The sequence below is a fragment of the Branchiostoma floridae genome, chromosome 3 (genome assembly GCF_000003815.2).
Source record: "Branchiostoma floridae strain S238N-H82 chromosome 3, Bfl_VNyyK, whole genome shotgun sequence".
Lineage (NCBI taxonomy): Eukaryota > Metazoa > Chordata > Leptocardii > Amphioxiformes > Branchiostomatidae > Branchiostoma > Branchiostoma floridae.
Genome location: NC_049981.1, coordinates 7,998,788 through 8,009,488, shown reverse-complemented (window position 1 = coordinate 8,009,488; position 10,701 = coordinate 7,998,788). Strand labels below are relative to the sequence as shown.

Genomic DNA, 10,701 nt, shown 5'->3' with positions numbered 1-10,701 from the left:
AAAAATCCCAATTTTCATATAGACATGTCTGGACAAATAATACCCGGGCCAGATCACGGAAGGCTGATTCCCTGTGCTTATAGTTTTTTACGTATTTTGATGAAGAGGGTGGTCGTCGATAACTGAAAATGGGAGTAAAAGAGGCAACCGACGTCCAATCTCAAGTGCATGATTATCCTCTCAAATTGCAGGAAATTGTGTTCTAGAGGGTTTAAAAATCCAAATTTTCCCGGGGGAGCATGCCCCCGGACCCCCCTAGAAAGCGAGCGCCTGCGGCGCTCGTCTCGCGCCTCCGGCGCTCATTACGCCCCTCCCAAATATTTGGACGCATACTTTCAAGAACCTGGCGGGAACGCTGCTAAGGAATCTGGTGGAGTATTTGACTCCCACTGGAGTTTTAAAATCCTATCTTCATTGTAAACAACACAAAGTTTGACTGTAGAAACTTGGTAGAACTCTCCTCTACTTTGCTCTTGTTACTTTCTTGGACCAGTAAGCCACAACATGTGTGAACACCTATAAATATATCTGTTCATTCTCTACTTGGACCAAGATCAAGTCCAGGTACATTTTTTTTCTCAGACTGGCCCAACAAGAAAAAAACGTATTGTACTGGTACAGCATACAGGTAACCACCCCTACAGTGAAGTACATTATTTCCACATCAAGTATGTAAATGAGGTCTTTATTTGCATAGCTGATACGTTTGAAAGTTCTCTCACGAGCCAACAAACGATGTACTTTTGAAAAATTGACACCACAAACAAACTATCAGATTGGGAAAGTCCAGTACATGACTGTGAGTACTAACCTGCATTGATAGCTTGTAGCAAGTCCTGTCTTTTTGCCACACAGGAAGCACCTTTTACCAGACTTTTTCTTGGTATGCAGCTGAGGGGGCTTGACAGGGGGCAGTCGGTGAATGGGGGATACTGCAGGAAAACAGAGCCCAGTATTAGCAAAACCCATGCATGCAGTGTTAGACAGCTTTCATTCAAGAAACTATGCAATACGTTCTTGCACTACATATAGAATACAACACAGTGTATTCCGTATCATCTGAGGTACCGGCCCGACCGCAGGTAGGATTGCAGGAAGGCTGGGACAGAAGATGATGCAGAATACAACACATTCTACTTATTTCATAGCAACCAAAAAAATCACATATATCAATGCGAAATGCATCAGAAATTGTGTTTGAGAATGCATCCTTCTTGTGAATCAATTCACAGATTAAAAGTTTGTATCACCCTAACAAATGCAGCAGAGCAGTTGCTGAAATGTTTGCAGAGAAAAACACACAGCTGTGTAGTGAGGAAACTATGATGTGTACAAAAGTTGTAAATCCCTTTAATCCCTACATGCAATACGAGGATAGCATACCTGTCCCTCTCCCCGAAGCTGATATCCTCCCTGACAAGTCTCGAATACTGTGGGCAGACTAAAGAAAAATGTGTTCAGGTTATTGCTTGCACTTCTGAAGTCAAAACTGTTAATCTGTAAAAACTACGATCCATTAGATCTTAACAACATCATCATCATCATCATCATCAGTCGGCTGCTGTGCAGTCGGTCAACAACATGGTAAGAAAATAACAAATTTAACCACAAAAAAGACAGCAGATATGTATATTTAGTTCCTTTTTGAACCAAACCAGTATTTTTCTCATCAATATATCATAAATCTACCAGGAAGGAGATGCTGAAGGAGACTTACTATGAGTCTACTCCGGTCTGGAGTGCCGATTCTCCGGTCATGTTTCCGTAGGCCAGCAGCATTGCTGGAGTAGCCAAGACCTTCTGGTGGCATTCTGTGCTTCCCACTCAAGCCTACACAAACATATCCCAGTGGACACAAAGACATAGGTTCAAAAATCTTTTCTTGCAGTTGTTTTCTGGTCTACACACAATGTTCAATGGTCAGATAAAGTTGTACAGGCAGTGACCTCACACTTGGTCCTAAACATGTCAATATCAAAGACTATTGATTATTACTATTGATTAGTGTCATGATTTGCCTTCATTTAATTTGATGTTTATAACATCTGACCATTATGTTTATAAGCAGTACAACTAGAGCATGTTGTTTCCAAAACTTCTAATATGGTTTTTGCAAGATTTTCTGTTTTTTTCCACCCCTTGCACTAGAGTGACCAAACATTTGAAAACAAATTTCATGCAAAAAGAACAAAACATTTTCTGTTTAGGCCACAGGAAGTAAATTTTATGGATGACATCCTACGCAGAACACAAATAGCGTGGAAAAAAACATGATAACCTTAAATGGTGGTTTGCAAAAACTGCAAAAAAAAATTTAAACTTCTCTGAAGCTTAAATAAATAAAGTGTACTAATAAAATCCTATAGTGACAGCGATACCTACCTCGTAGACTTTCCTTGGTAGCACTCCTGACCAAGCTACCTAGGTGCTGTACCTCCTTTCTACCACCAAGCTTCTCCAATGACACAGGAACTTTATTTACAAGGTCTACAGTCCTGGCTTCTGCTGACACATATCCATGTTCCCAGCGTCTAAAGGGGGAGTCCACAGTGGATGGAAACCCTGCACTGGTCCCTGCTTTACGGTGTTCAAGTCCAACAAAATCTTTCTTCAGGGACTGTATCACTTCTTGTTTCTCTTTTTCAATCCCCTGCAAACCTTCCTTCTGCACTGTGCCATCTTTAACATCTCTGTTTAATTCCACTCCTTGGGAAGATGTTTCAGCCTTTTGCTCCACGATTCTTTGCAGTTCCTGCCGTTTCCTTGGAGAGCTTACAGCAGTGGCATGCAAGTCTTGCTGGTGCCTTTCCTCCTCACTGGAAGAGTCTGTGTCCCTGCGGGAAGATGAGTCCTGGGCCAGACTAGAAGGAGCACCATAATCCATGACTCTGGTTCTGACAGCAGACTGGTCCTCCTTCATACCTTCTGCAGACGTTGAAGCAGACCTGGACTCAGCAGCCTGGTCAGCGTTCAACTTTGCCGCCGGCTTTTTCAATTTGGCACTAGGGAGGTGCTCTAATCTAGTTCTAGGGGAGGAGTATTGACTTGGCTTCTGGGTCCTTTCTGCATCCTTTTTAGGATCAGATTTGGTATCCTCGGCATCACTTTGTGAAACGGAGGACCCTCCAACAGGAGGAAGGGGCATGTTCCTGTTGAGAGCTTGCCCTGAGTTTTGTGAGGCTCGTAGATGAAGTTTCTTTCGTCGAGAGGACGTTTTGCTACTTGGACGACCACTAGATGGAGGTCTAGGCTTGAACTTCGGTTGCTGAGGTAAAAAAAAAATGCATAGAAGTTTCAGAACACAAAGTATTTTTTACATGAACCCAATAACTCAAACAAATAACATAAATCAATGTACCTCATACTGAAAGATTAGTACACACAACAAAGTGCATTGGCACATAAAACCTTCTATTCAACCGTAATGTCGTTGCAGTATGCAAACATATAAATATCAATGTTTATTATCCTTTCTGCAGTTCTTGATAAAGATTTAATACAACAGAAAAGTCTGCATGCCTTTTTGCTGAGACTGAGACTCTCCATCTTGGTCCTGAGTGCTCTCATCTTGGTGGCAGTGACGTTGTTATCTCTGATCTGTTCCTGGGATGGCTGCTCCTCCTCCTCTTCCTCATCATACAGGTTGTACACAGATGCACCACTGTACCAGACAAACTCTCAACTTAATGATATGTTGGCCTTATGCTACAATTTTATGAACCATATATCCGTACACAAAATAAAGCTCTATTACCAACAACCTTTCGATCAGTCCTCTGATCCTTCTCAAGTTGAAATGACTCAAAGCCAAAGTCACACATCCGGAACGGAAGTGTGACGTCAGCAAAGGGTCAAAGGTGCTTGGCAGTTGGTATCGGCCCCCGTCTCGGTTGAGGGAAGGTTTGTTGGTAAGCACTTTATTTTGTGTACAGATATATGGTTCTTAAAATTGTTGACTACCATCACAGATGAACTTACATTCAAGACATGTTGGCCTATTTAGGACAAATATGCTGGCTAACTGTGACAAAACTGTACTAACTTACAGGAAATGGAATTATACACAGAATGTTTCAAACTAAATACATGAAATCACAATGTTGACTTCTAATTATGATAATCTATCTACTAAAGTAGTATCCAGTATTTAATGTCATGTAATACGCAGGCCAGAATACCAGTCCATACAGGTGCCCTGAGCCCATCAATATTCTTTTTTCAGGTGGGCATGACATAATAACAAAATAAAATGTAACACGGTATATTCCGCATCACCCTCCCACTGGTTGGCTGTCGAGCCATCATACTTGTCTGGCTGGTACCTCCGGTAATGAGGAATACACTGAGTTGTGTTCTATGAAATATATTGCTGTTGAGATCCCTGACACGGGTGGCAGCCATGCTATTAAAGTGTACATAGTGCATAATTTTACCTTAATGATTCAGAGAGAGGTGTTAGTGTGCCATCTCCTCTGTCCACCACTCGGAAAAAGTTGAGTTGGTCGCCCTCACGGAACACCAGCAGGGTGACCTGCTTGTTGTTGGGCAGCTTGTCCAGGATTTCCTCCTTGTTGGCCTCCATGTATTCTGCCATCTCCCGAATGGCTGGGTCTTCCATGGGAACTGTTAGGGAAGTTGTTTTTGTTAAAACTATGGCAGGAGCATTGATCACAAACTCTCCCTTTCATTGGAAAGAGTCATTGAATAACACGCTTCTTTGTACATAACCAAGTGTTTTATTACTGTTGCTAGAAGAAGGTTATATTTCTGGTGGTGTAGACTGACTGTGGCCGACATGGACCTAACCCCTAGATGATCTTCGTTCGCAAAGTCCAGCCAAGAAGAAGACTGACTGACAGTAGCAGTAGTAGTCTTTGTGTTTGTGTGTGTGTATGTGTGTGTGTGTGTGTGTGTGTGTGTGTGTGTGTGTGTGTGTGCGTGTGGATGGACAGCATAACTCTCGAAGGCCTGGATGGATTGCAGTCATATTTGGTATGTGAGTAGGTCTTGATGAGACCCCGCAACGATTAGATTTTGGCCCCTCTAGAACTTGCTGTGGTACTGCAGCAGAAATTCTGTTAGTTGTGATTTTTGAGCGTCTCTTGACGCAGTGAGTAAGTGGTGTAGGTTGTTCACTTCCTTTACTTGGATTACTAATCATTTGTGTTACCTACATGTAGTTACAAAATGCAGCTCTAATTGTAAAAGGTAGAGCCTTAGACTCTAAGTTAGAGGTAACAGAATGAAGACCACACCAAAAACAGGGTCGACTTACCTCTCCTTGTGTTGATAGGCCCTCCTCTCATGGCCAGAACCAACTTGAGAGTGCTGCCATCAGTAATACTGGAAGAAAAACATGTTCACAGTCATTGTTACAGTCATTTTGGCAACACTTACCAGTCCATACAAGAAGTGAGCTTGACCAATGTGGCATCCAAGTTCAAAATGAAATGACTTTTCAGTTGGACACAGTCTATTCTATTCTAGAGATTGTATGTTAATGTTAAAATCTGCTCTGTCCATACATGTATAACCACCTCATATATCTCACCAAAGAAATCACCAAAAGACTATATTTCTACAAAAAGCACAAAATCCCACCATCATGCAGAACGTTCATTAACCAATGCTTTCAAAGAAGAAGTCAAACCCGACAATAGTATTCATTGTATCATATAGTTGATTAGACACTGGTTTTTATGTATTACACTATCTAGTTCCCTTAGTCCTAGAGATTGTATATGACATTAGCCTTCAGGCATGATTTTGCAAATAAACAATATACATGTATCATTTGGTGCTTATACATATAGTTATAGTAACAGGCCTAATGTCAGTCACCATATACATTGAGGAAAAAAAGGACATAAAGATAAACCCTTGTTTACCTGTAGTCATGGAGACAGTAGTCGTCTTCCAGCTCCACAGAGCGCCAGATGAGGTGCTGCTGGGAGATGGGGATTCCTAGAGACACAAGACAGTCTGTTATCACTTTCTCCTGGGAGATTCATGCATCTATCAATCTAACTCTAGAACATGTATCACAATTCATGCATGTCAGTTGTTTCTAATGATCTGAATAAGACAGTTCATGCCAAACACATACAAAATTTTCCCAGATGTTTATCAAAAGTCAAGTGACAGATACAGAAGTTTTCACTGCGATATCTCCACAAAAAAATCCCATTGTATCATGAAAGACAGTATTGTTTAAACCATAAACTTAGAACACAGTGAAAAATACCTTTCCTATCCTACTAAGGTGGATTTCATATTTGTGAAATATACGTTACATACAGCAGGGCTCAAAATACCACCTGCATATGCAGGTTAGTGCAGGCAAAATTGGAGCTGTGCAGGTATTTCTGGTGTCTAACTGCACCTAACCTGCACTGGTCCATGTGCTGGGTTTTATACATAAAAATAAATGTCCTATAATGTAGCTGTATATCATTATGGATTGTTATTACCTGCATTGACTGTTACCACCTATAAATTATAAGCGAAAAAAATAGCAATGGTTCCTAAACAATTTTAGTATGATCCATACTTCCTAAATTCAAAGTGGTGCAGCTAAAATTTGTCTGGTGCAGGTAATTTTCAGTGTTACCTGCACCAGTGCAGGTATGCAGAACAAATAATATCAAGCCCTGTATAGGCTAACCTTGACAGAGTGATACTAGTACATAACTTATGCAAATTAGGGAATTTTATGACATATCATTTCAGGTTGTCAGTTTTGTCTATGCCTTAATATTGTGTTTTCTCAAGTCTACCTCCAGTCCAAACAATTCTCTTCAAACTGTTCAACTGTTGAATACTGTAAATTCATTTAATGTTACAGTTAAAAATTATGTACTGTAAATGCATTTACGTTCGCAGGGATTTAATTTCGCGGTAGCGGAAAAATGACTTTTTGCTGTGGTTTTAATTTCGCGGTAACACCATCGACTGCAGTCTAATACCTTAATAGAAAAATGTTCGCGGTGGATTTAAGTTCGCAGTGAAGTGGTCGCCGCGAAAACCGCAAACATTAATCCACCGCGAACATTTATGCATTTACAGTACTCTGTATAATAAATGTTTTCTTTCTTGAAAGAACAACAGACTTTTATTTTTTCCTGTGTGAATTACTTAAGTGTCATGCATGCAGATTTTGGTGAAGAAAAAAAAATTAGAAATGGAGGGTGATTGTGAACAGTAATCAGTGCCACGGCAAGAGGTAGAAACGTGATCAAATAGTTGTGACGATGAAAATCTAGAGGTCGACTAGTGACCGTTAAAACTGCTAAACTTAAGTTATCATTGATAAATTAAGAATTACAGTAGTTGAGAAGTTCATACAAGGACAGCCCCCAGAATAGCACCTTCATGGGTGCTGGACTTTCTGTGTTGACTGCGACCTCACCATGGAAAGAGTGTATCATAGTACCCTTTCAGGAATCACGTTTCTTGCCCCCTCCCCTAGAGTCGTCTCATGTTTCTGTCTCCCATGCGACATAAGGACCAACACAAGGGCTTCCCACAATGCTAGGGTAACAACACAAGGGCACCCCACTATGTTGAAACAAAGGGAGTGCTACATATATGAAATATGGTAAAAATGATTGATCTAATGCAATCTTTTGGTCTAGGCGACTTAATTTTATTTTCTCATAACAGTTTCAACCTTCCATCACCTGTGACATGGGTTGATGCATCAGATTCTTGACAAAAAAGAATCACAAACACAAAAGAATTGGTATCTATACCGATAACTTGTATACGTTGTAATTTAATTGTGTGTAATTTAAGATAATTTGCTAATTGCTATGCATTCCCATGAAAATTTGATAACATAATCCCGAACTGGTCACCATCATCAATCCAACCACAAATAAACATGTAGGACAAATGCCATTCTGACCTTTACTCAACATCCCATAGGAAATCACAAACATTCCATATATCGGGTCGGCAATTTTCATGTCATACTGTTTCAACTACTTCATCTAATATTCTAAGGTTATATCTAGGCTGTAGAAGTGCTGGAAGCTGACATCACAAATCCATTTTAGTTTTAGCTATTTGCAACTGTCTGGAGCGGCTGCCATTTGGTGCTAACTCAGGTGACCTCAATCTGTCAATACTACAGCAACTGCCCCATATGTGGCTGCAGGTTTTGAACCACTCAGTGACTCACATTGGAAAGGTCCCCTACTCTTCTTGATTACTAATTAGTGCTGTGGGTTCTTAATTAATGTGTTTGAGGTGTGGCTCTCTTCAGAGTCAAAACAAATGTCGCCGATCTTATACCCTTAGGAAAGGCACTTATATGACTTTCCTCACTTCATTCAGGTGTATATGAGTACCTAATTTTGGCTAGGGACATAATTTGGATAGGACGTTATGAGGATCCATTTTAAGAAACATCACAATACACTAAATTATACAGGTACAGTAACACCTTACTAGTAACTATATATATTACATGTAGTCGTAAGTGGGGTACAACATACAAGATCATGCTGTATCACCCTTAAAAGTCTTTTAGTGCGAACCCTTATTTGTGGCTTGCGAGTGTAATAAATGTAAGGTTACTGGAGTCTAAGAAAAGTAAGATCTCATGTCTCAAAGTTATTTTGACGTCCTGCCATGGTTAACTCCTAAGATCTTATTTTGAAGCTGAGTCTCCAAAAGTGCATGGCAGATTGCAACCGTAAAAAAATAATCAGACATTGTGCTAATAAATCCAAGGACATGAAAAATCCAAATGAATTTTGGTATTTTAAATTGTAGGTAGGACACACACACAAAAACACAGCTCATGAGTCATAGCAACATCCACCACCCACCTTCTAGTCTCTGGATCTTCGCCTTGACTGATATGACTGTCTCGAATGGAGACACCCTTAGCTCAAAGGCTGTTCCAGTCAGGGTTTCAATGAACAGATCCATGCTGGAAGCGGCGAATCGACCAGAAAGAAGAAATCCGTAAAGTTACAGCAGGGCACCTCTAAAATATTATCCGTCTCATGAAGACTTGACCGAGCCGCCCTCCCCACCACTTTCGCACTCCATTTTCTCCTAAATCCTCCTCAGAAACGCCACAATTCACACATTTTCCAAATCCTCCTTGTACGAGGGCCCCTATCCTGGTGAAGGTTCCATGCTGGAGTGTTCTGGGTTGGAATAAATGCCAACTGAAAAGGAAAAATCCTGAGACGGGAAAACAAAAATGTCGTCTGTTTTTTCAGCTCAAGAATCCATCATGCAGCAGAATGTCCCGGATGTGAGGCCGTCGCCCAGCAACAAGTCACGTGCCAAATAATAAACAATGGTGCGGGGACGCGCCGTGCGACCTGCCCAAGCGACCATCCCTTCAAGCCGATCACCTGGTCATTACGACCGATTTTTCTCGGTCCCGAAATTTTTCCCCATTAAGTGGCCCTTTCAAGAAGACCACCTGGCCAAGGCGACCATGGCCGCTGCCGCGAAATTGGGAACGCACAGCATCAAAACACTGCCCATAACGACCGCGTCATTTTCAAGCTTGATTTTCGATTATAACTGGCATGATTTTGTAACGAAATTGGCCAGTTTGCTTTGGATTTTGACTGCCATGCGATGTTTTACTTGGATATGTTCAAAATAAACATCGCGGTGGATGCATGTGGGTTGGTCATTTGTGGTTAACAGGGCAGTCTACTGATGGAAGCAATTTTGTTGTACGAAAATCGGAAACCATCTATACTATGCCTCGCGCATGTTGTAAATTGATACCGACCACCTGTCCAAAACGACCACATGGGGTTCACACGTGCGTATATATTCAAGTCTGTATGAGGTCCGTATGAAAGTCTTAGCCTCTGCCAGACTCTCGTGTTGCTTAAAAAATAATAGAAATTGTCAGACGAGTTGGCTGGGTTGCAAATCACACTCCTCGGCCAGCTAACTTCTTTGGCATGTTATGTATCTATATTTGTCCAATTTCTACTATTAGTACAGTGACCTGGTAGAGGCTAAAACTTTCACACGGACCTCATACGGACTTGAATATACTGACGCACGCGTGCGTGTGAACCCACCTTTAGTAACGTAACCTCCATGGTGGGACTAAGGAGATAAAAAAAACTCCTTGGTGGCACAAAGGATGGCTATAGCTAACAAAGAACCTGCCAATTTTGTAGCTTGGGTAAGGCTAACGTTACGTTGATTTGATTATATGAATGGCATACATGTGTATTCATTTTTGGCGATAGCTTGATTTCGCCGAGAAAAAAGGCTTTAATCGCATTTTCTGATGAATTATGCAAATAATGTGTATCCCGTCTTGCTGTCTTGAGTTATTGTCCTTCAAATTTTGAAACAAAACCGCGGCTCCTAGCCTGTAGTCTCGACATACACCAGTTACTCTTTGACCCAAGAACTATCTAACGTTACCACTCAAAAATCACGACCGTAGCATGTCCAGAACTCGAGATATCACACCCGGAATTTCTGCTGCAGTACCATAGCAAGCCGCTCGGCAGCCTAAAATGTAATCGTTTCAATCAGATCAAGGTCTCATCTAGACCTGGCCATGTACCAAATATTAATGCAATCCATCAACTTGAAGGCACATTGACAAAAGACACACACAAACGCACACACAAACACGCTAACGTTACCGAAAACATAACCTTCTAGCATCTATCATCGTCAAGGTAACTAGCCAAGGTA

The 10,701-nt window shown here is 41.1% G+C and overlaps 1 protein-coding gene across 1 annotated transcript in view; it reads right to left on the bottom strand.

Annotated features, from left to right (window-relative positions):
- LOC118411084 (AN1-type zinc finger protein 4-like) overlaps positions 1 to 9,273 on the bottom strand; it is a 13,772-nt gene extending 4,499 nt beyond the window's left edge. Inside the window, exons 1-9 of the mRNA XM_035813095.1 lie at positions 8,835 to 9,273; positions 5,889 to 5,964; positions 5,276 to 5,343; positions 4,434 to 4,623; positions 3,520 to 3,661; positions 2,383 to 3,265; positions 1,718 to 1,830; positions 1,384 to 1,441; positions 812 to 932 (exon numbers count right to left, since the gene is read on the bottom strand). Of these exons, the coding sequence (XP_035668988.1) occupies positions 812 to 932; positions 1,384 to 1,441; positions 1,718 to 1,830; positions 2,383 to 3,265; positions 3,520 to 3,661; positions 4,434 to 4,623; positions 5,276 to 5,343; positions 5,889 to 5,964; positions 8,835 to 8,937 (1,754 nt within the window). The 5' untranslated portion in view covers positions 8,938 to 9,273. The remainder of the gene's footprint in view (positions 1 to 811; positions 933 to 1,383; positions 1,442 to 1,717; positions 1,831 to 2,382; positions 3,266 to 3,519; positions 3,662 to 4,433; positions 4,624 to 5,275; positions 5,344 to 5,888; positions 5,965 to 8,834) is intronic.
- Between the last annotated feature and the right edge of the window lie 1,428 nt (positions 9,274 to 10,701).